At 52.8% G+C, this 27,360-nt stretch overlaps 1 protein-coding gene across 7 annotated transcripts; it reads left to right on the top strand.

Moving 5' to 3' along the window:
• The first annotated feature begins 793 nt into the window (after nt 1–793).
• On the top strand, nt 794–27,335 carry ODAD1 (outer dynein arm docking complex subunit 1). 7 transcript variants are annotated; one of them, XM_005589749.5, is made up of 16 exons: nt 794–890; nt 2,132–2,171; nt 2,551–2,643; nt 4,125–4,224; nt 4,384–4,573; nt 10,642–10,764; nt 11,092–11,205; nt 17,198–17,265; nt 19,421–19,608; nt 19,777–19,911; nt 20,466–20,548; nt 20,703–20,871; nt 25,453–25,616; nt 25,696–25,793; nt 26,128–26,206; nt 26,278–27,335. In XM_005589749.5, exons 3-16 carry the CDS (start codon nt 2,574–2,576, stop codon nt 26,818–26,820), a joined length of 2,124 nt encoding a protein of 707 aa, XP_005589806.3. In that variant the 5' UTR covers nt 794–890; nt 2,132–2,171; nt 2,551–2,573; the 3' UTR covers nt 26,821–27,335. The 7 variants fall into 7 exon arrangements, with proteins under 7 accessions (XP_005589806.3, XP_073880120.1, XP_015297334.4 ...); XM_074024019.1 differs by lacking the exon at nt 4,125–4,224; XM_015441848.4 differs by lacking the exon at nt 794–890 and having other exon boundaries at nt 2,137–2,188; nt 26,284–27,335.
• The last annotated feature ends 25 nt before the right edge of the window (nt 27,336–27,360 follow it).

The raw sequence follows: 27,360 nt of genomic DNA, 5'->3' as shown, positions 1-27,360 counted from the left end.
ACATTATAGGGCAGTTCTTAGGGTAGTGCTAGTCATATCAGGCATTGGGGCTCTGAGTGGAGTCAGTACTGGGGGACCCTGATTCAGGGTCTCTAGGAGTTGGGGAAGGGGCAAATTCTTGGGTCCACTGGGTCTCAAGGCTAAAGTTGGGAATCGAAAATGAGGGTCCCTGGGGGAGAATAAATAGTTTCAAACTTAAGTGCCCGAGAGGGACAGAAACTGGGGTCTGCACTCAGATCCCTACGGAAGTTGCAAAGTCTGAGTCACTAAAGGAAAAATTAGGGGCTGGGGAGACATGTGTTCCTTTTGGAGTGCAGGAAAAGAGGGCTCCATCTTCTTGAGAGGACTAGGGGGAGCTAGGGGCTAGGAAGATGGAAACTTGAGCCGGGGAGGTGAAAAACACGAGTCTAGGACTCAGAATCAAGTTCTCTGAGTGGAATCGGCGCCAGGCTTGGGTACCATGGGGCTATTAGGGGGGTCCCCACACTACGGCTATGTAGAAGGGGAAGAATCAGGGGATCTGAAGGTGGCGGCGGGATCTCCCCATCCTGGGCCTCCGAGACATTAAGCTGAGCTGAGCGTACGCAGGCCGCTTCCTCCCACAGGAAACCGCAGGCGTCGGGCACACCCAGCCTGCAGGGAGAGGCGCCCACTGCCCGCCCGCCCGGGGAGGCCCACGTGGGCAGCAGCCTCCGCGGAGGGGGCGTGCCTTACAGAGCGAGTGGGTGTAACCAGCGGGGGCGTGGCCGGAAAGCGGGGGCGGTACGGAGTGCCCGAGGCCCCGCCCGCTTCCGCCTTCCAGCGCGCGGACGTGGTAGGCGGCCAAGGGTTTTTGGCGGCTTCCCGGGAAGCCGTTGGTCGCGGTTGCGTAGTGAATCGCTGAGGCTGTGGTGAGCGCTCCTTCTCCCAGCAACTGGCGGCTTCGGCACCGCCTTCCTTCCTATGAATCCTTAATTTAATGTGGTCATAGTCATCTTAAGACATGCACCTCTTCGGCCCCGTCTTGTAGGACCTCGGCCTGGCCTGGAGGGCTTCCCTACAGGTCCCCGCAGGCTCTTTCAGCTCCCGCCGCTTCCAGGCCCGCGGTACTACCGAGACCTCAGCCTCGAGCTCCCCAGGACCGTTCCGACCTCCCGCAGACCTTCCAGACCTGAGCGCCTCCCGATTAGCCCGCCCTTCACCTCCCTCCCACCAGGCCCCTCGTTAGGCCTTCCAAACGCGACCCGCGCAGCCCGCCTCTTACGGGGAAGCCCCTTCCCTCGCCAGCCCCGAGGTCCCGCCCTTTACGGGTGCCCGTGCCACTAGCCTAGTCAGCTCAGAAGCCCCGCCCTTTACAAGTGCCCGTGCCCCTCCCCTCGCCTAGTCAGCTCAGAAGCCCCGCCCTTTACAAGTGCCCGTGCCCCTCCCCTCGCCAGCTCCGAAGCCCGGCCCTGTACAGTGTTCGTGCCCCTTCCCTCGCCGTCTCCGAAGCCCGTCCTGTACAGGTGGCCGTGCCCTTCCCCTCGCAGGCTCCGAAGCCCCGCCCCTGAAGTTCCTCCCACTCTCTTCACAGGTCTCAGCCCCGCCCATCACAGCTCCCTACGGCACGCCCCTCTCAGGCCTCACACGCCCCTCCCCCGCGCAGGGCTCCGCAGCCCCGGTCCACAGGCCCTCCCGGCTCCGCCCCTCGCAAGACCTCCCCGCCCATCAATTTTGTTTGTTTGTTTATTGAGAAGGAGTCTCGCTGTCGCCCAGGCTGGAGTGCAGTGGCGCGATCTCGGCTCACTGCAATCTCTGCCTCCCAGGTTCAAGCGATTCTCCTGCCTCAGTCTCCAGAGTAGCTAGCTGGGACTACAGGCACGAGTCGCCACGTCCAGCTAATTTTTGTACTTTTAGTAGAGACGGGTTTCACCATCTTGGCCAGGCTGGTCTCGAACTGCTGACCTCAAGTGATGCATCCGCCTCGGCCTCCCAAAGTGCTGGGATTACAGGCGTGAGCCACCGCGCCTGGCCTCGCCCATCAGTTCTAAGTCCGTGGGAACCCTGCAGGTCTACGCCTCGCATCCTTCTCCGCCCTTCCATAGTTTCTCCCGCGGCCTCCGTCCCTCCCTGGCCACTGTCCTCAGTCCTCATTGGTCCCTTATCTCCCCAGTAACCAGACCACAACACTGAGCTTGGAGCACCAAGAACAGGTCAGGCCCGTCGGCAGGTAGGGCCCAGGACTCCCCCGACCCTGCCCAACCCCCCTACAGCAGGCCGGGGTTTCCCTCTCCCCTGCGACCAAACAGTCTGGCCTCGGATATCCTGAGAGCCCAGGAGACCTGTCCCCTGCCAAACCCGCGCCAGAATCAGAGCCGAGACGCAAGACCCAGAGTGTGAGAAGTGGGAGGGCGGGAGAGGTGTGGAGAGGCCTGAGAGAGGTCCCCCTCCAACCCCTCTTGGAGGAATGAGGCCAGCGTGGTTCTAGGGTCACCCCCTTTCAATTCCCAGTCACTCTCAGTTCATTGCCCACCCTCCTCTGGACTCTGGCTCGCCTGCTGTCTGAAGGGTCTTATATGTCCATCCCTACAGGAGCCCCACCTTCTTTGGCCAGGATGCCTTTGGGACGCTTGTCAGGGAGCGCCCGCTCCGAGGAGGGAAGCGAGGCCTTTCTGGAGGGAATGGGTAATTTATTCATTGTTTATATCACTCACCCATTCTTTTCCAGCCCGCAGCTTTCCCCAGTTCCACGTCCTGTAGGGAGGGAGAGAGCGTGTCTGTCCAGGAGCGCCCTCTGGTGGGAAGAGACATGCGCCCTGAGGGAGGTGGGGCGGGCACCACCGTGGGTGGGCCAAGCCTGGGCGGTGGGGCAGGCTGGAGACTTCAGGCAGCAGAAGTTTGAGTGGGGCCCAGAACTCCCCGTAGGAATTGCCAAGGGGAGAAGGAAGGAAGGGTGTTTCTGCAGAGGTGATAGAATGTGGCTAGAGGAGACTTTCTCAGCCTCAGTACTGTTGACTCTTGGGTGGGATAATTCTTTGTTGTGGCGGCAGTCCTGTGTGTTGTAGGATGCCAAGCAGTGTGCATGGCCTCTACTCACTGGATACCAGTAGCCCCCTCCCTTCCCCACAAGTCATGGCAATGACAAATGTCTCCAGGCTGGGCGTGCTGGCTCATGCCTGTAATCCCAGCACTTTGGGAAGCTGAAGAAGGAGGATCACTTGAGCCCAGGAGTTCAAGACCAGCCTGAGCAATACAGTGAGCCCTCATCTCTGCAAAAAAATAAATAAATAAAATTAGCCAGGTCTGATGGTGTGCACCTGTAATCCCAGCTACCCGGGAGGCTGAGGTGGGAGGATCACTTGAGCCTGCGAGGTGGAGGCTGCAGTGAGCTGAGACTGTCACTGCGCTCCAGCCTGGGGGACAGAATGAGACCCTGTCTAGAAAAAATAAGTCTCCAGACACTGCAAATGTTTTTGGAAGGCAGAATCACCCCCGATTGAAAATTACTGGGCCTTTGGAGGTGGGGAGCGTGTGGGCAAGACTGGAGAGGTGGGTAAGGTCAGGTCATTTGGGGTCTTGGATCCCAGGCTGAGGTGCTGAGACTTTATCCTGCAGGTGCTGGGGCATCATGGGAGGCCTGTGAGGGGTAGGGTCTGCTATGGGTGGGGTAGGGCCGGCTGTGGGTGTAGAGAGACCCTCTGGGACTGTGCGGGAAGGCTGGAAATTGAGAGAAAGGTTGAGGTGATGGTCCAGGTAGGAGAGGATGAGGCCGAGCCCAGGGATGGGTTGAGAGAGGGAGGAGGGAAGAGGATGGGGCTGAGGGCTGCTGATGGTGGGGAGAAAAGGAGGGAGGGAGCAAGAGCCTTCCCAGTTCCGGGTGGTGTGCCCAGGTCCCAGAAGACCCAGAGGCCTTCCAGAAGTGCCCCTGGTGGGATGGGAGTGGGTTTTAGGGGAAAAAACCCTGAGTTCAGTTTTGGGTATGGAGGGATGAGGAAGCTCGAGGGATCCCGGAACTGAGGTGCATTCCTAGAAGGATGTTGGGGGCTGGATCTGCAGTTCAGTTGCAGTTTGTGAGACCTCAAAGGGAGCAGAATTCCTAGGTCCTGGGTTGGAAGGAGCTGGTGGCCAGGATCCCTATTGAGTCCCTTGGCCGGCCCTGTTCTCAGTGGATTGGGAGCTGAGTAGGCTGCAGCGCCAATGCAAGGTGATGGAAGGGGAGAGGCGGGCCTACAGCAAGGAAGTCCACCAGCGCATCAACAAGCAACTGTGAGCTGGGTGCCTGGGCCCTGAGCTGGGGAAGAGGGGGTCAGAGGGGCTGGAAGCTAGACTCCTGGGTCTGAGGGGGAGCGCAGGAGCAGTGCGTCCTGCCTTTAGCAATGCTGAGTTCTGCCCCCTTACTGGCCTGCTACCTCCCTGCCTGGGTAGCGAGGAGATCCGGCGCTTGGAGGAGGTACGGGGCAATCTCCAGGTGCAGATCAGCGCAGCCCAGAACCAGGTCAAGCGGCTTCGGGACAGTGAGCGGCTGGAGAACATGGACCGCCTGCTGAAGGGCCGAGCCCAGGTGCAGGCGGAGATCGAGGAGCTGCAGGAGCAGACCAGGGCCCTGGACAAGCAGGTGGGTTCGAGATGGGGTTCTGCAGATCCTGCTCACGGGCAAGTGTTGTAACCTCCCTGAGCCTTAGCGTCCTCATGTGAAATTGGGGTTATTGGGCCAGGTGCAGTGGCTCACGCCTGTAATCCCAGCACTTTGGGAGGCTGAGGCAGGCAGATCACTTGAGGCCAGGAGTTCGAGACCAGCCTGGCAAATGTGGTGAAACCCCGTCTCTACAAAAAAAACAAAAATTAGCCAGGCATGGTGGCACATGCCTGTAATCCCAGCTACTAGGGAGGCTGAGGCAGGAGAATCGTTTAAACCCGGGGGGCAGAGGTTTCAGTGAACCAAGTTTGTGCCACTGCACTCCAGCCTGGGCAACAGAGCAAGACTGTCAAAAAAAAAAATAAAAAAATAAAAAAATAAGGGCTATTGAAAGCATCCATCTGGTAGAGTTGTGTTCAGTGGAAATATAGATGTTTGCTGCTTTAGCACAGTCCCAGGCATTCGCAAACAGGACTGGTGAGGTTAAGCAGGAAAGAGTCGTGTGGTAGAGTCCCCAAAACCTGCATTAGAGCCCTGGCCCTGCCATCGGAGCTCTGTGACCCCGGGCGGGCAGGTTTTCACCTCTCTGGGGCCTAGTTTCTTCATCTGCAAACGAGGATGGTGGTAATGCCGCAGTCTAGACAGGTTGCAAATCCCATCTGTTTCAGGACCTTGCTATTTGACCTTGCGAACAATGTGATTTTTCTAGGCCAGTGATCTGTCAAGTTTTTATGACCGTGACTCATGAGGTGTAGCTCATACACACCAAGATGCATACAGATGTAAACACACACACATATATTAATATATCTGAAACAGAAGTTTCAGCAAATAATATATATATATATATTTTTTTTAATGTGGAATTCATTCTGCTAAATTCTGGTCTACCCTTCATTTAAAAAAACAGTTTGTCAGTTGGGCACAGTGGTGCGTGTCTTGAGGCTGAGGGGGCAGGACTACTTGAGCCCAGGAGTTTGAGGCTTCAATGAGTTATGAGTGCCCCACTGCACTCCAGCCTGGGTAACAGAGAGAGACCCACTTTCTTTTTCTTTTACTTTTATTTATTTATTTATTTTTGAGACAAAGTCTCGCTCTATCACCCAGGCTGGAGTGCAGTGGCAGGATCTTGGCTCACTGCAACCTCCGCCTCCCAGGTCAAGCCATCCTCCTGCCTCAGCCTCCTGAGTAACTGGGACTACAGGCACATGTTACCAAGCCCAGCTAATTTTTGTATTTTTGGTAGAGACGGGGTTTTGCCATGTTGGCCAGGCTGGTTTCAAATTCGTGGCCTCAGGTGATCCACTCACCTTGACCTCCCAAAGTGTTGGGATGATAAGCGTGAGCCATTGTGCCTGGCCCAGACCCCCTTTCAAAAACAAAAAACAGCGGTGTGGCCACAGGTAAGGCATCCACAAGTCAAGGAATCCCACCTGCAGAAATTGGCAAAGGCAAGGAATAGAAAGACAAGTTCCAGACTGGGAGAAAATATCTGCAAAGCATGCATCTGATAGAGAACTTGTGTCCAGAATATATTAAGAACTTGCCCAAACTCCATTAAAAAGACAGACCATACCAAGTGTTGGTAAGGATGAGGAGAAAGTAGAACTCTCGGGGCCGGGCGCGGTGGCTCAAGCCTGTAATCCCAGCACTTTGGGAGGCCGAGACGGGTGGATCACGAGGTCAGGAGATCGAGACCATCTTGGCTAACACGGTGAAACCCTGTCTCTACTAAAAAATACAAAAAACTAGCCGGGCGAGGTGGTGGGCGCCTGTAGTCCCAGCTACATGGGAGGCTGAGGCCGGAGAATGGCGTGAACCCGGGAGGCGGAGCTTGCAGTGAGCTGAGATCCGGCCACTGCACTCCAGCCTGGGCGATAGAGCGAGACTCTGTCTCAAAAAAAAAAAAAAAAAAAAGAAAGTAGAACTCTCATACTCCACTGGTGGGAATGTAAAATGGCACACTACTCTTGGTACACAGTTTGGCAGGTTTTTTTTTTTGTTTTTTTTTGTTTTTTTTGTTTTTTTTTTTTTTTGAGACGGAGTCTCGCTCTGCCGCCCAGGCTGGAGTGCAGTGGCCAGATCTCAGCTCACTGCAAGCTCTGCCTCCCGGGTTCACGCCATTCTCCTGCCTCAGCCTCTTGAGTAGCTGGGACTACAGGCGCCCGCCACCTCGCCCGGCTAGTTTTTTGTATTTTTTAGTAGAGACGGGGTTTCACCGTGTCAGCCAGGATGGTCTCGATCTCCTGACCTCGTGATCCGCCCGTCTTGGCCTCCCAAAGTGCTGGGATTACAGGCTTGAGCCACCGCGCCCGGCCTTTTTTTTTTTTTTTTTTTTAGACGAAGTCTCACTCTGTCACTCAAGCTGGAGTGCAATGGCACAATGTCAACTCACTACAACCTCTGTCTCCTGGGTTCAAACATTCTCCTGTCTCAGCCTCCCAAGTAGCTGAGATTACAGGTGTGTGCCACCACTCCCAGCTAATTTTTATATTTTTATTTTTATTTTTTTCCATTTCATTTATTTTTTTTTTTGTTTTGAGACTGCGTCTCACTCTGTCGCCCAGGCTGGAGTGCAGTGGTGAGATCTTGGCTCACTGCAAGCTCCGCCTCCCGGGTTTACGCCATTCTCCTGCCTCAGCCTCCTGAGTAGCTGGGACTACAGGTGCCCGCCACGACGCCTGGCTAATTTTTTTTGTATTTTTAGTAGAGATGGGGTTTCACCGTGTTAGCTAGGAAGGTCTCGATCTCCTGACCTCGTGATCTGCCCACCTCGGCCTCCCAAAGTGCTGGGATTACAGGCGTGAGCCACCGCGCCCTGCTTTATATTTTTAGTAGAGAGCGGGGGGTTTCACCATGTTGGCCAGGCTGGTCTTGAACTCCTGCCCTCAAGTGATCCACCCTCCTTGGCCTTCCAAAGTGCTGAGATTACAGACGTGGGCCACCACACCTGGCCCAGTTTGGCAGTTGCCAAAAACCAAAACGTATACTTGACGATATGATTCAGACATTCCACATTCAGTTGTTTACCCAAGAGGAAAGAAAGCCCACGTCCATATAACGAATTTTACGTGAATATTCGTAATAACCCAACTTGATTTGTAAAATCGAAAACTGAAACAACCCAAATGTCCGTCGGTGGGCGAGTGGATGAGCAAATTGTGGTCTATACATGCAATGGAATGTGACTCATGAATAAAAGGAACCCGGCTATTGATACACACAACATGGGTGGGTCTCAAAATAACTATTCTGAGTGAAAGAAACCAGATACCCCTTTGATCCCCAAAAGAGTCCATACTATACAATTCCATTAATATAAAATTCTAGGCCGGGCGCGGTGGCTCACGCCTATAATCCCAGCACTTTGGGAGGCTGAGACGGGTGGATCACGAGGTCAGGAGATCGAGACCATCCTGGCTAACACGGTGAAACCCCGTCTCTACTAAAAAATACAAAAAACTAGCCGGGCGAGGTGGCGGCGCCTGTAGTCCCAGCTACTCGGGAGGCTGAGGCAGGAGAATGGCGGGAACCCGGGAGGCGGAGCTTGCAGTGAGCTGAGATCCGGCCATTGCACTCCAGCCTGGGCAGCAGAGCAAGACTCCGTCTCAAAAAAAAAAAAAAAAAAAAAAAAAAATTCTAGGCCAGGTGAGATGGCTCACGCCTGTAATCCCAGCACTTTGGGAGGCCGAGGTGGGCGGATCACGAGGTCAGGAGATCAAGACCATCCTGGCTAACACAGAGAAACCCCGTCTCTACTAAAAATACAAATATATATATATTAGCCAGGCGTAGTGGCAGGTGCCTGTAGTCTCAGCTACTGCCCAGCCGGGAGGCTGAGGCAGGAGAATGGCGTGAACCCGGGGGGCGGAGCTTGCAGTGAGCTGAGATCGCGCCACTACACTGCAGCCTGGGCAACAAAGTGAGACTCCGTCTCAAAAAAAAAAAAAAAAAAAAAAAATTCTGGAAAATGCAAACCAATCTATAGTGACGGAAAACAGATGAGTGATTGCTGGGGGGAGACTTGACTGCAGGAAGAGAATGAGGTGAGGAACTACAAAAGGGCACGAGGAAACTTTTAGGGGTGATGGATATTTTCACTATTTTATGTCAAAACATATCAAATTATACAGTTTGTTTGTTTATTTATTTATTTATTTAGAGATAGAGTCTCGTTCTGTCACCCAGGCTGGAGTGCAGTGGCGCAATCTCAGCTCACTGCAATCTCCACCTCCCAGGTTCAAGCAATTCTTCTGCCTCAGCCTCCCGGGTAGTTGGGACTACAGGTGCCCGCCACCGTGCCTGGCTGATTTCATATTTTTAGTAGAGACAGGGTTTTGCCATGTTGGCCAGGCTGGTATTGAACTCCTGACCTCAGGTGATCTGCCCACCTCGGCCTCCCAAAGTGCTGGGATTACAGGTGTGAGCCACCGTGCCCAGCCCAAATTGTACACTAAATATGTGCAGTTTTACTGTATGTCATCTATTCTTTAATAAAGCAATTATTGAGACAGGAGGATTGCTTGAGTCTGGCCTGGGAGGTGGAGGCTGCAGTGAGCTTTGATGGTACCACTGTACTCAGCCTGGGTGACAGAGTGAGACCCTGTCTCTAAAAAAAAAAAAAGAAAAAAAAGGAAGAAAATTTTTTGGGATTCATGTGCAGTTGAAAAAATGCAGAGTTATCCCTTGTACACTTTGTTGCATTTTCCCCCAGTGTCAACATTTTGGGTATTTCTTTTTCTTTTCTTTTTCGAGGTGGAGTCTTGCCCAGTCACCCAAGCTGGAGTGCAGTGGTGCAATCTTGGCTCTTTGCAGTCTCCACCTCCCAGGCCAGGCTCAAGTGATTGTCGTGCCTCAGCCACCCGAGTAGCTGGGATTACAGGCACGTGCCATTACGCCCAGTTAAGTTTTGTATTTTTAGTAGAGACGAGGTTTCACCATGTTGGCCAGACTAGTCTCGAACTCCTTACCTCAGGTGATCCACTCACCTCGGCCTTCCAAAGTGCTGGGATTACAGGCATGAGCCACTGTGCCTGGCCAACATATGAGTTTTTACGGGACATGATTAAACCCATAACAGAGTACAAATTGAAGTGTTAAGCAATTCATTTGTCTGTTTAGTCTGCATGTTATGTTGAATACCTTCTTTGTCTCAGACACGGAGAAAACACAAGACTCTCTGTCCTCATGGAACCCCCAGTTTGCTTGGAGACACACAGCACACCCCAATAAGTACCGATGAATACAGAAATGAGGACAGATTGGAAGCTGGTTTTAGGCATAAGCAGACCCAGGGATACTAATGTCATTGGGTTCGTTCTCACCATCTCTCCAACTCTCATCTCCACTTCTGTCCACTGGCCTCATCCTCCCAGGATCCTCCCTGTGGTGGGGCTATGACAGCAGAAGTCCTGGAATCCCACCCTTCCATCTCATGTGCTTCCCCCAGACTATCAGGAAACGAGTCAGAGCTGGGCGCCGTGACTCTTGCCTGTAATCCCAGCACTTTGGGAGGCCAAGGCGGGTGGATCACTTGAGGTCAGGAGTTCGAGACCAGCCCAGCCAACATGGCGAAACCCCATCTCTACTAAAAATACAAAAATTAGCTGGGTGTGGTGTACGTGCCTGTAATCCCAGCTATTCGGGAGGTTGAGGCACGAGAATTGCTTGAGCCTGGGAGGTGGAGGTTGCAGTGAGCCAAGATCACGCCACTGCACACTCCAGCCTGGGCGACAGAGCAAGACTCTGTCTCATTAAAAAAAAAAAAGAAACGAGTCAGGCTGGCTCTATGGGGTCGCGTTCCCATCTCTAGGCCAGTCCCTGTGAGTGTCCAGACCTGGGTCATGTGGCTGACAGGGTGACACACTGGGTGGAAGGCCCACCAGAACCACATGGAGGGCTGGATAGTGTCAGCAGAAGGGTAGATGTTATTCTGGGGCTACAGGGACAGCAGATGTCTGCCATGCTTAGTGACTCATTTTCCCTCGGCCATTCAATCTCTCCCACATTCAGGCAACCATAAACGGGTACCGTCCTCTTTCTTCTAGATCCAGGAGTGGGAGACACGGATCTTTACCCACAGTAAGAATGTCAGGTCCTCGGGATTCGTCCTGGATCAGAAGGTCAAGATCGGGCGAAGGATCAGGATCCTAGAAGACCAGTTGGACAGGGTGAGGGTCAGCCTCCTGGTCCCTCGACCTGAATTGCGGGGTTATGGGAAGAACGGGGCATGGTCGTTGGGTTCTGGAAATGGTGGACAGTGTGTGCACATGTGTGTCAGGACACAGGATTCTGGAGGGATGGAGGTTTCCAAGGAAAGGAGACTGATGGGTCCTTAGAGGGGAGTGGACATTGATTTCAGGAACCCCAAAGAACCGATGTTTCTCAGGAAACAGGCCGGCCCCACCTCTGATAAGCATCTCCTCCTTGGCTGAGCTTGGAGGAGACAGGCGGGCCTGGCCTCAGACCCACTCTTCCATCCGCCTTTCTACTCCCAGGTCATCTGTCACTTTGACAACCAGCTGGTGCGGAACGCGGCCCTGCGGGAGGAGCTGGATCTGCTGCGGATCGACAGGAACCGCTATCTGAACATGGACCGCAAGCTGAAGAAGGTCAGTGGCCCTGAAATCCAGGGGAGGAGAGAGGGACCCCTGCCCAGGTCCTCCCCACAGCTGTTTGCCCTTCCTGCTCTAGCACTCAGGCCTCAAGTATGGAATTGACTACAGCTGTAGGCTTGCTTTAGTCCAGAAGGCATGGAGGCCTGGGAAATGTTGGAGGACACTTCCAACAAAAAGTGGCCTCATTTATAGTTGTAGAAAGCAGAGTGTCATTCTGAATAGTATTACCCAGGGCAATCTATTGCCTGACTATTGCAAGACCATTTATTATACATTCCACGGGGATCTTTTGAAGAACCAGCCCTGTCCCGTCTCTTTTGACTTTCTTTCTTTCTGTCTTTCTTTCTTTCTCTCTCTCTTTCTCTTTCTCTTCTCTTCTCTTTTCTTTTGTTTTGTTGGAGTCTTACTCTGTCACCCAGACTGGAGCACAGTGAGGTGATCTGGGCTCACTGCAGCCTGTGCCTCCCAGATTCAAGCAATTCTCGTGCACCAGCCTCCTGAGGACCTGGGACTACAGGCGTGCACCACCACGCCTAGCTAATTAAAACGATTTTTCTTTTTTTTTTTTTTTGAGACGGAGTCTCACTCTGTTGCGCAGGCTGGAGTGCAGTGGTGCGATCTTGGCTCACTGCAAGCTCCGCCTCCCGGGTTCACGCCATTCTCCTGCCTCAGCCTCCTGAGTAGCTGGGACTACAGGTGACTGCCACCGCGCCTGGCTAATTTTTTGTATTTTTAGTAGAGACAGGGTTTCACCGTATTAGCCAGGATGGTCTCGATCTCCTGACCTCATGATCTGCCCGCCTTGGCCTCCCAAAATGCTGGGATTACAGGTGTGAGCCACTGCACCTGGCCGATTTTTTTTTTTTTTGGTATGGACAGGGTTTCACCATGTTGCCCAGGCTGGTCTTGAGCTCTGGAGCTCAGGCAGTTCGCCTGCCTCAGCCTCCCAAAGTGCTGGGATTAGAAGCATGAGCCACTGCGTCTGGTCTTGACTTTCATTTTGAAATAATTTCAAGTTATAGAAAAGGTGCGAGAATTGTACAAATAACTCCTATATATCTTTCACCAAGTTTGATAATTTGCCACATTTATTCTCTTTCTCCCCAACTCTTACTATTTGTGTGTGTAATTATTGTTTTGCTGAAAATAATTTATTATCCTGATTGCTGAACTGTTTGACAATATGTTGTCGACATTATGCTCCTAAGTACTTTAGTGAGCATTTCCTAAGAACAACGCCATTTACTTAGTGCTGTTATCCAAGTCAGGGACATTAGCATTGTTAGAATTCTAAATAGTCCATATTTCAAGGCACTGATTGTCCCAATGATGTCCTTTACAGTGAACTTGATTTTCCTGCTCTAGGCTCTGGTCCAGAATGCCACGTTGCATTTGGTTGTTCTGGCTCTGTTCATCTGGGTCAGTCCCTTGGGCTTTTTTTTCTCCATGACGTTGACATTTTGGAAGCATCCAGGCTGGTTGTGTTGTGCAATGTCCCCTGACACGGGTTTATCTGGTCTTTTTTTTTTTTTTTTTTTTTTGAGACGAAGTTTTACTCTTGTCGCCCAGGCTGGAGTGCAATGGTGCGATCTCGGCTCACTACAACCTCCACCTCCCGGGTTCAAGTGATTCTCCTGCCTCAGCCTTCTGAGTAGCTGGGATTACAGGTACCTGCCACCACGCCTGGCTAATTTTGTATTTTTAGTAGAGACAGGGTTTCTCCATGTTGGTCAGGCTGGTCTCGAACTCCTGACCTCAGGTGATAAGCCCGCCTCAGCCTCCCAGAGTTCCGGGATTACAGGCGTGAGCCACCGCGCCCGGCCGGTTTCTCTGATCTTTCTTCATTATTAGACTTGGTGTCTGCACTTTGGGGGGAATGTCACAGCAGTGATAGTGTGTCCTTCCTGTGCAGGATCTCAGGAGGCACCTGATGTCAGCTTGTCCCATGACTAGTGGTGTTGTCTTTGGTCACTTGGCTAGCCAGGTTTTTGCAATGGAGAGTTTTCCTTTTCGTAGTGAATATGTGGTCCGTGGGGAGATTCTCTGAGACTGCGTAAATATCTTGTCCCCTGACACACCTTCACTCAATCATTTTTTTACGGGATCTTTCGGGCGTCACTTTTCTGGCTGGAAACCTCCTTGGCCAGTGGTGCCTTTGCCCGAGTTCTTGTCCTGTGTCCAGGAAGAAGGAGGTAGGCAGACAAGTGGAGAGGAGCAAGATGAAGAGGAGCTTTATCGAGTGTTAAGACAGCTCAGAGGAGGCCGGGCGCGGTGGCTCAAGCCTGTAATCCCAGCACTTTGGGAGGCCGAGGCGGGTGGATCACGAGGTCAGGAGATCGAGACTATCCTGGCTAACATGGTGAAACCCCGTCTCTACTAAAAATACAAAAAACTAGCCGGGCGTGGTGGCGGGCGCCTGTAGTCTCAGCTACTTGGGAGGCTGAGGCGGGAGAATAGCGTGAACCCGGGAGGCGGAGCTTGCAGTGAGCTGAGATCACGCCACTGCACTCCAGCCTGGGAGACACAGCGAGACTCCGTCTCAAAAAAAAAAAAAAAAAAGACAGCTCAGAGGAGACCTGCAGGGGGCAGTTCCTCTGTAGGCAGGTGGTCTCGTCTAGTGTTCAGCTATCAGCCGTGAGGAGGCCCTGGAGAGGGTGGCTCCTCTCCGCAGGCAGGTTGTTCAGATGTCTGCAGGCCTGTGAAGCTCTCAGCAGAGAGGGTAGCTCCATGGGTGGCCATGGGCAGGCCTGGAGGAGACGCTGCAAGTCCCCACTCGTTCTGCAGTACTGGTAACCTGGCCCCCAGACGTCAGGCCCTCCCTGGCCTAAAGGAGGGACCTTACCGGGGACCTGCCCTCTTCTGCCCAGGAATGTGTCTGCCTCCTGCTGCCATTCATGGCACTGGGCTGGACCCCAACCCCTCTCTGAGATCAGAGTGGGTGCAAGAGAGGAGAGAGGCCGAGCAGCAGGAGCAGACACCTCTGAGCCTGCAGGGATCGGGGGGTGCTTTCCTGGGCTTCTGAGGGTGCAGGCTGCAGAGAACTTCAGAGATGCCTAGGTCCTGTGGTTGGGAGGGTGGCCGCAGCGGCGCTCCGGGAGCTCCCACCCTGCCAACTCGGAAGGGGCAGGACCCTCGCTTGTGCCCGGCTGCTGCCTGCTCCGTGGAGCAGAAGGCCTGGGTCTGCAACTGTGGTTCAGATGGCTACAGCTGCATCCGGGGAGCTCCCACCCCAACTCAGAAGGGGCAGGGCTCCCACCGGCTGCATGGAGTGTGCAGCCCCAGCCAGCAGCTACTGCCATCAATTTTAGCATCCATGAATGATTCTTCCCTGAACGGTTATTACTGTAATGGCTGCAAAAGGGTGATTTAAAAAAACTCTATCATTTCTCCCACATTTATAAGATGGCATTTTCCTTAAGGAAACATTTCTCAGCCGGGGGCGGTGGCTCATGCCTGTAATTCCAGCACTTTGGGAGGCTGAGGCAGGCAGATCACCTGAAGTCAGGAGTTTGAGACCAGTCTGGCTAACATGGTGAAACCCCATTTCTACTAAAAATACAAAAAAGTAGCTGGGCGTGGTGGCGTGCACCTGTAATCCCAGCTACTTGGGAGGCTGAGGCAGGAGATCACTTGAACCAGGGAGCCGGAGGGTGCAGCGAGCCAAGATTGCGCCATTGCACTCCAGCTTGGGCAATAAGAGTGAAACTCCGTCTCATTAAAAAAAAAAAAAAAAAAAGGAAAAACTTCTCTTTCTCCTTGTCAGTGAGCATGAATGTATTGTGACTTCATAGATGACAATCTGTAACTGCCATTCGTTTTAGTGTTCAAATTGCCCCAGATTTGGTTGGGGGGGCCCCTTCACGCTGGCTCCTGTGGCCTTTGGACACACCCCCTCACTTTTGGGGAGTACTTCCTCACTCTCTGGCACGGGAAGATAGCCGAGGTAATCTGGACCTTGTTCTGCCCCATCCCTGGGGTCGGCCGTTGTTCTGAGGAGTCCGATTCTTTCTGGGGAAGAGTAGGTGTGGAGGCACTAAGAGAGTTCGTCGCTACTTGGGTGTCATTGCTTTGAGGCCCTTTCTCTGGAGAGAGCTAGGAAGCACACATATTTTATATGTTTTAAAATTCTATTTAGTTTTTGTAGAGATGGGGTCTCACTGTGTTGTCCAGGCTGCTCTCAATCTCTTGGGCTCAAGTGATTCCCCTGCCTTGGCCTCACAAAGTGTTGGGATTACAGGCATGAGCCACTGCGCCTGGCTGACATATTTTACAATAGTGAGTTCACGTTGATTCCTCTGATTCCATTCCGGTACCACCAGGTTTTTCCTGAGCATTCCTCATTTCATCTTTCTTTTTTGAGACGGAGTCTTGCCCTTGTTGCCCAGGCTAGAGTGCAATGGCGCGATCTTGGCTCACTGTAACCTCCGCCTACTGAGTTCAAGCGATTCTCCCGCCTCAGCCTCCCGAGTAGCTGGGATTACAGGCATGCGCCACCATGCCTGGCTAAGTTTTTGGATTTTTAGTAGAGACGGGGTTTCTCCATGTTGTTGAGGCTGGTCTCAAACTCCCAACCTCAGGTGATCCGCCTGCCTCGGCCTCCCAAAGTGCTGGGATTACACGCGTGAGCCACTGCGCCTGGCCTCTTCATTTCATCTTTCTGGCTCTCTTCTCCCACAGCGGGAACACCAGTTCCCAACCACATCAACATACTTACTCATTTGCTGAGTCATATGACACGTACAGAAGAATTACAGAATTACCGCAGCCATACCACCACCCCCAAACCTGATAAATAGGGTTCAGGATTTGTTTGCAGTTTGTTTTGTCCTCTGAGAATATGAGTATTTATATATCTTTTCTTTTTTTCTTTTCTTTTTTTTTGAGATGGAGTTTCTTTCTGTCGTCCAGGCTGGAGGGCAGTGGCCATGACCTTGGCTTACTGCAACCTCTGTCTCCTGGGTTCAAGTGATTCTCCTGCCTGAGCCTCCCAAGGAGCTGGGATTACAGGCATGCATAATCACACCCAGCTAATTTTTGTATTTTTAGTAGAGATGGAGTTTCACCATGTTGCCCACGCTGGTCTTAAACTGACCTCAGGTGATCCGCCTGCCTCAGCCTCCCAAAGTGCTGGGATTACAGGCATGAGCGTCAGCCTATCTTTTCAAATTATTCTATTCAGAAGTTATTTGGATTAGTTCCTTTTCTTTTGACCTTCTGTGTGGTTATTAATATAATAATAATAATTATTATTATTTTTTGAGTTGGAGTTTCGCTCTTGTTGCCCAGGCTGGAGTGCGATGGCACGATCTCGGCTCACTGCAATCTCCACCTCCAGAGTTCAAGCGATTCTCCTGCCTCAGCCTCCCGAGTAGCTGGGATTACAGGCATGCGCCACCACGCCCGGTTAATTTTGTATTTTTAATAGAGATGGAGTTTCTCTATGTTGGCCAGGCTGGTCTCGAACTCCTGACCTCAGGTGATCTGCCCACCTCGTCCTCCCAAAGTGCTGGGATTATGGGCGTGAGCCACCGCGCCTGGCCCTGTTAGTATTTTTAAATGCAGTTAAGTTCACTTGCTTCCATTTGCATTCAGTTTTAGTTTTCTCTCCTCTCTTTATTGATTTAATTTCCTTTATGAATATGTAAAACATTAACGAGGTTCTCAAATCAAAACTGTTCTAAAAGGTTTCCTAGAGAAACGTCATTTCCTCTCCATCTCCCCCACCTCATTTCCACCCAGCCCCCATAGGTTACTAAATATTTTCTTAGTTTGTGGTTATCTACAGAAAGAGCCTTTTGATCCAGCTTATCAGTTTGTCTCATACCTCTTTAAAATCCCTTTCATGGGCAGTCACTAATGAGGAGGGTCCACATTTGGAAGGCTCAAGAGCTTTGCTCTTTATTGGAGAAGCATGGGGCCAAGAGGAAAGACTCTGAGCAGTGAGGTTGTAAGAAGTGGCACTGATTTTTTTCTCCTCCCCCCACAGGAGATCCACCACCTGCGGCACCTGGTCAGCTCCCTTATCCTCTCCTCCACCTCTGCCTACGCCGTCAGGTAGGGACTGCGGGTATCCTGGGGTTGTGGGACCCAGATGACTCAGGACATACCTTTCCATAAAGCAGTGGTGGGAAGGTTCAGGGCTCATGAAACAGACGTCAGAAGCTATTTTTTCCCCCCATAATATCCCCTTTTTCTCTCTCTCCCCCACCAGTTCCCCACCTCCACTCTCATGGTCCTGTTCTTTTTTTTTTTTTTTTTTTTTTGAGACAGTGTCTGGCTCTGTCACCCAGGCTATAGTGCCGTTGTGTGATCTCGGCTCACTGCAACCTCCACCTCCCGGGTTCAAGCGATTCTCCTGCCTCAGCCTCCCGAGTAGCTTGGACTACAGGTGCTCGGCACTACGCCTGGTTGATTTTTGTATTTTTAGTAGAGACGGGGTTTCACCATCTTGGCCAGGTGGGTCTTGAACTCCTGAGCTCATGATCTACCCGCTGTGCCTCCCAAGGTGCTGGGATTACAGGCATGAGCCATTGCACCCCACTGGTCCTGTTCTCTTCCTTGGGCATGTAAATTAACCTCTACTGACCCCATCTAGCACATAAGAATGCATCTAGTGGCCAGACGCGGTGGCTCACGCCTGTAATCCCCACACTGTGGGAGGCCAAGGCAGGCAGATTGCTTGAGCTCAGGAGTTCAAGACCAGCCTGGCCAACATGGTGAAATCCCATCTCTACCAAAAATATAAAAACTTAGCTGGGCATGGTGGCGGTGGCGAGTGTCTGTGGTCCCAGCTACTTGGGAGGCTGAGGTGGGAGGATTGCTTGAGGCCTGGGGTCAGAGGTTGCAGTGAGCCGAGATTGCACCACTGCATTCCAGCCTGGGCAACAGAGTAAGACTCTGTCTCAGAAAGAAAAAAAAAAAAAAGTGCATCTAGCACATATATAGTGCAGCAGGGTTCCTGGAAGCATCTGGCGAATTTGTTATTTGTCAGCATTGGTTGCAAGGGACAGAGATTCTCTCGGGCCACCTTCAGATAGAGACACGCTGTAAGGAGTTGAAGAGCTGAAGCTGCTTTAGGTGCTGGCTTCTCTCTCCTTCTCTGGGGCTCTCATGAGCTCCAGGCTCTCTCTCTCACTCCATCCCTGCCTCTTTCTCAGCTTCGCCCTCTTCTCCTCTTGCTCCAAACGCTTCCTTACCTTCTACTGAGTTCTTCTCTGGCTTCTGTTTTCTCACGGTCCCTGATCGACATCAGTTGTGGCCTGGGTCTGCCTTAGGGTCTCTGTGATTTCTCTCTTTCTCTCTCTCTGTTAAAATAAACATGGCAAAATTCACCCTTTTCAAGTACAGAATTTAGCAGCATTTAGTCCATTCACAGGGTCGTGCAACCGCACCACTTCTGTCTAGATCTGAAATATTTCCATCACTCCAAAAGGAAACTGTACCTGCCACCGGGAAGTGCAGGAATCCTCGCTTCTTAGTCTTACTTGGGAGAAAAAATTCTGCCTAGAGACTGATTTAATCAACAAAGAGACTTTACTGAAGGCAAATAGAGAACAGAGAGTTTACACAGAGAGACAGCACACTCTGAAGGATGAGGAGAGCAGGCTGCTGAAAGAACGTGAGCCAGCAGCACACTGAGAGTTTTGTGTTGGGTTTTTAATATGATGTCGGACTCTTTTGAAGTTCTTGCCTCCGTCTTTTTTTTTTTTTTTTTTTTTTTTTTTTTTTTTTTGAGACAGAGTTTCGCTCTTGCCACCCAAGCTAGAGTGCAGTGGTGCGATCTCGGCTCACTGCAATCTTCACCTCCCAGGTTCAAGCGATTCTCTTGCTTCAGCCTCCCGAGTAATTGGGATTACAGGCATGCACCACCAGGTCTGGCTAATTTTTGTATTTTTAGTAGAGATGGGGTTTCACCATGTTGGCCAGGCTGGTCTCAAACTCCTGACCGCAGGTGATCCTCCTGCCTCCCAGATTGCTGGGATTACAGACTGAGCCACCGTGCCCAGCCAGTTCTCTGCTTTTGTGACCACAGGATAACTGCAACCTGATTCAGCCCCATTCCTGTGACCCCAGGCTGGCCCTGCCCATCTGGGACACCAGCTGACTCCACCCCACCCCCACAACCTCTGGCTGACCCCGCCCATCCCCAGGATCCCAGGCCGACCCCAGCCCAGCCTCCAGTCATCCTGACCCCGGCTGACCCCCACAGGGAGGAGGCGAAGGCCAAGATGGGCTTGCTGCGGGAGCGCGCGGAGAAGGAGGAGGCCCAGAGTGAGACGGAGGCGCAGGTGCTGCAGCGGCAGATCTCACACCTGGAGCAGCTGCACCGCTTCCTGAAGCTCAAAAACAACGACAGGCAGCCAGATTCCGATGTCCTGGAGAAGCGTGAAAAGCAGGGTGAGGCCAGGGCTGCCGCCTTTGCATCTCGAGGGCCTGGCCGCCCCTGGGGCACCTGCAGCACTCCTTGGTGCCCCGGGCGGGACCACACTTTGCTCACCCTCGCCCAGGAGGTCTCTGTGCTGGAGGCCACCCAGGAGGCCGACCTGCTGTTCTCTCTTCCCCCAGCCCGGGAGGTGGCCGAGGGCGTCCGGAAGACCTCCCAGGAGAGGCTGGTGCTTCGCTACGAGGACGCCCTGAATAAACTGTCCCAGCTGATGGGGGAGAGCGACCCCGACCTGTTGGTGCAGAAGTATCTGGAGAGTGAGTGGGGCCCTGGGTGGGGGGAGGAGGCCCAGGGGCCCCGGCACCCCCTGAGTCCAGTGCAGGCTGGCTTCAGCTCTGGCTCTGGGGACTCCTCCACCTGCACTGGAGGAGCAAGGTGTCAGGCCTGGGACCCGCCACCCATGTCCACTGGCATCTTACTGTGGCCCTGTCTCTGCCTCTCCCCATCCCCTCCTCACTCCTGGGCCTGGGGTCACTCTCCACATCCTTCCCTCAACCCCGTCCCTCTCTGTTTCTCTCCTTACCCATATCTACCGTTCTCCCTGCCTGCATCTCCCCGTCTCCCTTGCTGTTACCGAGTCTCTCTGGCTTTCCCTCTGCCTTGCTATGTGTTTCTGTGTCGCCCCTGCCGTGTCTTCCCACGCCTCTTGGTCTCTGTGATTCCTCTCTGTTCATCTCTCTGCCTTGGTCTCTGTGTGGCCTTCCTCATCCTCACTTTCTCTGGCCTTCTGTGTGCCTCTCTGTCTGTCTTCTCTCTGTATCTGTATCTCTGTCTTCCTCTCTCTGGGCCCCGCCTTGCCCAACTTTCCCAGTCGAGGAGCGCAACTTTGCTGAGTTCAACTTCATCAATGAGCAGAACTTGGAGCTGGAGCATGTGCAGGAAGAGATCAAGGAGGTGAGTGAGGCCTGCCCTCTCCATCTCCTCCTCTTCTCCCTGCCTCCCTGCCCCCTCCCCTCCCTCAGCCCCCCTCCTGCCTCTTCTTCCCAGCTCCACACCCCCCAGCTCCCGAGGCTGCCATCTGGCCCAACATTCAGCCCTGTCCCCACAGATGCAGGAGGCATTGGTGAGTGCACGTACCAGCAAGGATGACCGGCATTTGCTGCAGGAGCAGCAGCTGAATGCGTTGCAGCAGCGCATGGACAAGGTGCGCTTGGAGGCTGAGCGCCTTGAGGCCCGCTTCCAGGATGTGCGGGGACAGCTGGAGAAGCTCAAGGCTGGTGAGCACCCACGGGCGCCCCCTCCCAAGCCTGGCTTCTCCACTTGGAAGGACACCATTAGCCTGTGGGGCTTGGAGGCATTGCATGGACAACCTGGTTCACTTGCTTATTGGTTGCTCCATATCTGTCCATCTTTCCAACCAGGGTCTATCCCTCCAACTGTCTCATGTCCATCTATCCATCCAGCATCTGTCCCTCCAGCTGTCCTACACCCATCCATCCATCCATCCATCCATCCACCCATCCATCAGTGCATCCATCCATCCATCTAGGGTTGATCTCTCCAACTGTCCCATATCCATCCATCCATCCATCCATCCATCCATCCATCCATCCATCCAGAGACTGTCCCTCCAACTGTCCTATATCCATCATCCATCCGGGATTTAGTCCCTCATCTGTCCTATATCTATCTCTCCATCCAGGGTCTATCCCTCCATCTGTCCCATATCCATCTATCTATCCAGGGTCTGTGCCTTCATCTGTTCTATATCTATCTATCCATCCAGGATCTACCCCTCCATCTGTCCTATATCCATCCATCCATCCATCCACCCAGGGTCTATGCCTCCAACTGTCCTTATCCATCATTCATCCAGGATCTATTCCTTCATCTGTCCCATATCTATCTATCCATCCAGGGTCTATCCCTCCATCTGTCCCATATCCATCTATCTATCGAGGGTCTATTCCTTCATCTGTTCCATATCTATCTATCCATCCAGGGTCTACCCCTCCATCTGTCCTATATCCATCTGTCCGTCCATCCATCCATCCATCCATCCATCCATCTATCCATCCATCCATCCATCCATCCAGGATCTGTTCCTCCAACTGTCCCATGTCCGTCCATCCATCCATCCATCCATCCCTCCATCCATTGTCTATCCATCTGTCTGCCTCCAACAGCCCCACATCCATCTGTTCATCCATTTGTCTGCAATGACATTTGACTTTTGTCTTCCTAGTCTTAGTCTTAGTTACCAAATTTCTTCTTAGTCTTAGTTACCAAAAATGTTATTATTTGTAAAGAAAATGATGATAAAATATAATAGCAATGTTTATTATGTGTCATTCACTCTGCTAGGCACTTAGGCATTATTCCACTTGTTTCACAAAACACTGAAAAACAGATGCTGTCCCTCCCACTGTCCCATATCCGTCATCCACCCATCCATTCATCTATCCAGTATTCATCTATGGATCATCCGTGTACATCTGTCTGTCTATAAATGCCTAGCAATGGGACTGACGGGTCTTAGGGTAGGTATATGTTGATATTTATTGGAAAATGCCAAACAGTTTTCCAAACTGGTCGCAAGATTTTATGCCCTCACCTATGTGAGCATATGGGGGTCCCAGATGTTCCACACCCTCTCCACCGCTTCCTAGTGGCAGCCATTTTTTATTTTATTTTATTTTTGAGATGGAGTCTTGCTCTGTCACCAGGCTGGAGTGCAATGGTGTGATCTCGGCTCACTGCAACTTTCACCTCCTGGGTTCAAGCGATTCTCCTGCCTCAGCCTCTCGAGTAGCTGGGACTACAGGTGTGTGCCACCACGCCCAGCTAATTTTTGTATTTTTAGTAGAGTCAGGGTTTCACCATGTTGGCTAGGATGGTCTCGATCTCTTGACCTTGTGATCTGCCCGCCTCAGCCTCCCAAAGTGCTGGGATTACAAGCGTGAGCCACCGCGCCCGGCCATCGGCCATTTTAATATTAGCCATCTAACGTTTGTGCAGTACTATCTCTATTAATTTAATTGGCATTTCCCTAGTGACTAATAATATTGAGTATCATATTGGCCATTCGGATATCTTTGTGAAGTTCCTGTTCAATCTTGTGCACTCGTTTTTTTAAAAGTTGGGTTTTCTTGCTATAACTGAGTTGTAGGAGTTCTTTGTATATTCTAGACACTAGACTTTTGGTAAATATTTTCTCCTATACTGTAGCTTGCCTTTTCACTTTTTTTGGTGATGAACTGAAGTTTCTTAGTTTTGAGATCTAATTTATGAAATTTTCTTTTTGTAGTTAGTGACTTTGTGGCCTGCCTGAGAAATTTTTGCCTGTCCTGAGTTTACAAAGGCATTGTGCTGTGTTTTCTCCTAGAAGTTTCATTGTTTGAGCTCCCACATTGAAGTCTGTGACTTATGCCAAATTGATTTGCATGTATGGTATGAGGTAGGGGTCTAGAGTTTCCTTTTTAAAAAAATTTTTAGATTTTTTTCATTTATTTATTTTTTTGAGAGGAATTTTGCTCTTTTGCCCAGGCTGGAGTGCAGTGGCGCAATCTTGGCTCACTGCAACCTCTGCCACCCAGGTTCAAGCAATTCTGCCTCAGCCTCCCGAGTAGCTGGGATTATAGGTGCACACCACCACATCCAGCTAATTTTGGTATTTTTAGTAGAGATGGGGTTTCGCCATGTTGGCCAGGCTGGTCTCAAACTCCTGACCTCAGGTGATCCACCCGCCTCGGCCTTCCAAAGTGCTGGGATTACATGTATGAGCCACTGCACCTGGCCCTTCCCTTTTTTTTTTTAGAGATGGGATCTTACTATGTTGTCCAGGCTAGTCTTGAACTCCTGGATTCAAGTGCTCCTCCTGTCTTGGACTCCCAAAGTGCTGGGATTACAGGCATGAGCCACCACACCTGGCTGAGTTTCTTTTTTTTTTTTTAGACGGAGTCTTGCTCTGTCGCCCAGGCTGGAGTGCAGTGGCCGGATCTCGGCTCACTGCAAGCTCCGCCTCCCGGGTTCACGCCATTCTCCTGCCTCAGCCTCCCAAGTAGCTGGGACTACAGGTGCCCGCCACCTCGCCCGGCTAGTTTTTTGTATTTTTTTTAGTAGAGACGGGGTTTCACCGTGTTAGCCAGGATGGTCTTGATCTCCTGACCTCGTGATCTGCCCGTCTCGGCCTCCCAAAGTGCTGGGATTACAGGCTTGAGCCACCGCGCCTGGCCTCTTTTTTTTTTTTTTTTATCCGTGGGTATCAGTTGCATCCACCTGTGCATCCTCCCATCGTTCTCTTTTATTTCTATTATTATTATTATTATTATTTTTTAATTTGAGAGAGAGTCTCGCTCTGTCCCCCAGGTTGGAGTGCAGTGGCACCATCTCCATTCACTGCAACCTCCCCCTGCTGGGTTTAAGTGATTCTCCTGCCTTAGCCTCCTAGTAGCTGGGATTACAGGAGCACACCACCACGCCCAGCTAATTTTTGTATTTTTAGTGGAGAGTGGATTTTGCCATGTTGGCCAGGCTGGTCTCAAACTCCTGACTTTAGGTGATCCACCCGCCTCGGTCTCCCAAAGTGCTGGGATTACAGGCGTGAGCCACCACACCTGGCCTCATCTTTCTTATTTTTCAGGAAGTAGCCATGCAGAGCACTCAGGAGTCAGGCTGTCCTGTTTTTTGTTTTTTGTTTTTTTGGGTTTTTTTTACATTTATTGTTAGCTTTTATTATTTATTTATTTATTTATTTATTTATTTATTTATTTATTTATTTATTTATTTGAGATGGAATCTCACTCTGTCAGCCAGGCTGGAGTGCAGTGGTGTGATCTCGGCTCACTGCAATGTCCGTCTCCTGGGTGCAAGCGATTCTCCTGCCTCTCGAGTGACTGGGATTACAGGCACGCACTACCATGCCCGGCTAGTTTTTTCGTATTTTTAGTAGAAACAGGGTTTCACCATGGTGGCCAGGCTGGTCTCAAACTCCTGATCTCAAATGATCTGCCTGCCTTGGCTTCCCAAAATGCTGGGATTACAGGCGTGAGCCACTGCACCCAGCCTGTCCTGGGTTTGAATCTCAGCTCCACCAATTATGAACCTTGGTGTGTGGCTTCCTCCTTGTGAGCCCCTCTGGGAATGGGGATGGCAGTGCCTTCTTTGCAGGGTTGTCATGAGAATTAGAAGGGATGACAGATGGAGAGAAAGGTGGGGGGTGGTGGGGAGCGATCTGGGGAGCCCCCTTGGGGCACACCGTAGGAGCTCAAATATGGGCAGGTCCCCCTTCCCGCTGTCGTGACGGCTGAGCCGAGCCCTGTGCTAGGTGATGTGGGCACGGTGGGGAGAGGCCCTGGAGGGGACTGACCTGAGCACTGGGCACTCATCACTCAGGGGCTAGGATGGAGGACACCCAGGCTCTGGGGGCGAGAGGAGGCCGTAACTCAGTCTGCAGTGCAAGACCATAATTTGTGGGGCCCAGTGCAGAATGAGGGGCCCCTTATTAAAAAATTGCCAAGATTTTCAAGATAGGAAGAGCAGCAGCGTGTCAAGCCAAGTGCAGGCCCCTCACCACCGTCTGGGTCTCACACTCACCAAGCCAGCTCTGCTGGGGTCACTGGGAAGGCTTCCTGGAGGCAGTGATACCTGAGGCTGATTTTGAAGGACAAGCCAGGGAGAGAGGGATGCACAGCAGTGCCCTCCCCCTGCCTGGCTGGCTGAGCTCGGGTGACTCCCTTTTGGTCTCTGAGCCTTGATCGCAGTCTCTGTAGAATGGGGCAGTGAGGACCTGAGTGGGGAGAGGGCTAGCACCCAGCTGGCGGTGCCAGATCCCTGACAGCTGGCCCTCCATGACGCAGACATCCAGCTCCTCTTCACCAAGGCCCATTGCGACGGCAGCATGATCGATGACCTCCTTGGGGTCAAGACCGGCATGGCGGACCGGGACATGGGCCTCTTCCTGAGCCTCATCGAGAAGCGGCTGGTGGAGCTCCTGACAGTGCAGGCCTTCCTGGATGCCCAGGTGGGAGGCGGCAGGGAGCCAGGACGGGAGGCAGGTCTCAGGGGTGGCCCAGCTGACCACAGGCTTCCACACCCTCCAGAGCTTCACCTCCCTGGCCGACGCCGCCCTCCTGGCACTGGGCCAGAGCCTGGAGGACCTTCCGAAGAAGATGGCCCCACTTCAGCCCCCTGACAATCTGTGAGGCGCAGGGCAGGAGGGACGCAGGGGGGACGGGGCTTCCATGGGGGCAGAGGGAACACACAGGATAGAGGGTTTTGGGGGGCTTTTGGGGACTGGCTGCTGGATGTGGCCCTGGGGGTTTAGAATATGAGGTGTGTGCTTTGAGGCAGCCAGAAGGAGTAGGGGCTTGGCACCTTTGTGTGGGAAGACGGGGCCCCGGGTACCCCAGAAGGGGAGGGCACTCAGGGCTGGTGGGAGAATGAGTGAGGTTCCTGGGGTTGAGCAGGAAGGGCCACTGGCCTTTTTGAGGGCTGGGAGTCTAGTCTTTTCCGGTTTTCCTTCCCCTCCCCAGAGAAGACCCCCCAGGTTTTGAGGCCAGCGATGACTACCCCATGAGCAGGGAGGAGCTGCTGAGCCAAGTGGAGAAGCTGGTGAGATTGGGGCCCTCGGGGGTGGGGCCAGGCCTCAGTGTGCGTCGGGGCCCAGCTCACCTTCCCTGCAGGTGCAGCTCCAGGAGCAGGCGGAGGCGCAGCGCCAGAAGGACCTGGCCGACGCCGACGCGAAGCTGGACGGCACCCTGAGCGCGGACCTGGCCAGCACCCAGAGGGCTGGCTCCAGTACCATCCTGGTGCCCACCAGGCAACCCCATACCATCCCCGGGTCCATCTTGAGCCACAAGACTAGCAGGGACCGTGGCTCTCTTGGCCGCGTCACTTTTGGTCCCCTCAAATCCAGCCTGGGGCATTTGCCCAGTCACGTCACGCACGGTGACCCCAACACTGGCCACGTGACCTTTGGCTCCACCAGTGCCTCGAGTGGGGGCCACGTGACCTTCAGACCTGTCAGCACCAGCAGCTACCTGGGCTCCACGGGATACGTGGGGTCCAGCAGGGGCGGAGAAAACACAGAGGGTGGTGTGGAGAGCGGAGGCACAGCGTCTGATTCCAGCGGAGGCCCCGGGTCCAGCAGAGGCCACGTCTCCAGCACCGGCCCTGCCTCCAGCACTGGCCCCGGCTCCTCCACCAGCAAAGACTCCCGGGGCTAACACGAGGGGCCTGCAGCCCCCACCCTGCCCTGGCTCTCTGTAGAGGTCTTTTTTTGTGTCTCTACTTCCCTGTTTGCCTTGTGGGTCCCTGTCTTTTTCTCCCAGTCCCAGGCCTCTGTCTTTTTGCCCCTCTTAACTGTTTTCATCTGCCCTTCATCACCGCCTCACCTCTGTCTCCTGGTTCCTTTCTCTCTGCTCCTGACCCTGCTTTTCCCTCTGCCTCCCGATCTCCTGTTCTCTCGGCTTCCCAGTCAGTGTCCGTCCTTCTTGTCTCCATATCTGCCCCTTCCCTGTCTGCTGAGCCCTGACCCCCTGTGGATTCCCCACCTTCTGTTGCTGGCTCTCTCTCCTCGTCTCCATCTCCCAGGCTCTGCATACATCCTGTGTCCCTCTCTCTGCAGCTCCTCACTCCCCAAGAGCCCTCTAGTGCTGACGGGCATGGGAAAAGTCAGGGCGAAGATGCCAGGTTCAGCATGGGAAAATGGGACTGTGGAAATAAAGCCTATGTGTGGAGAGCCGGCTTCAGGCATGGCTGCTTCC

Source organism: Macaca fascicularis, chromosome 19 (genome assembly GCF_037993035.2).
Source record: "Macaca fascicularis isolate 582-1 chromosome 19, T2T-MFA8v1.1".
NCBI lineage: Eukaryota > Metazoa > Chordata > Mammalia > Primates > Cercopithecidae > Macaca > Macaca fascicularis.
The sequence above is the reverse complement of the archived record's forward strand: the minus strand, read 5'-3'. Positions and strand labels throughout refer to the sequence as shown.

Excerpts from the sequence above, each read along its gene's own strand:
- ODAD1 (XM_005589749.5), top strand. The coding sequence starts at position 2,574 with ATGCCTTTGGGACGCTTGTCAGGGAGCGCCCGCTCCGAGGAGGGAAGC. Across the intron at positions 4,225-4,383 it reads CAGCGCATCAACAAGCAACT|CGAGGAGATCCGGCGCTTGG; the intron begins GTGAGCTGGGTG and ends CTGCCTGGGTAG. Across the intron at positions 25,617-25,695 it reads AGGCCTTCCTGGATGCCCAG|AGCTTCACCTCCCTGGCCGA; the intron begins GTGGGAGGCGGC and ends CACACCCTCCAG.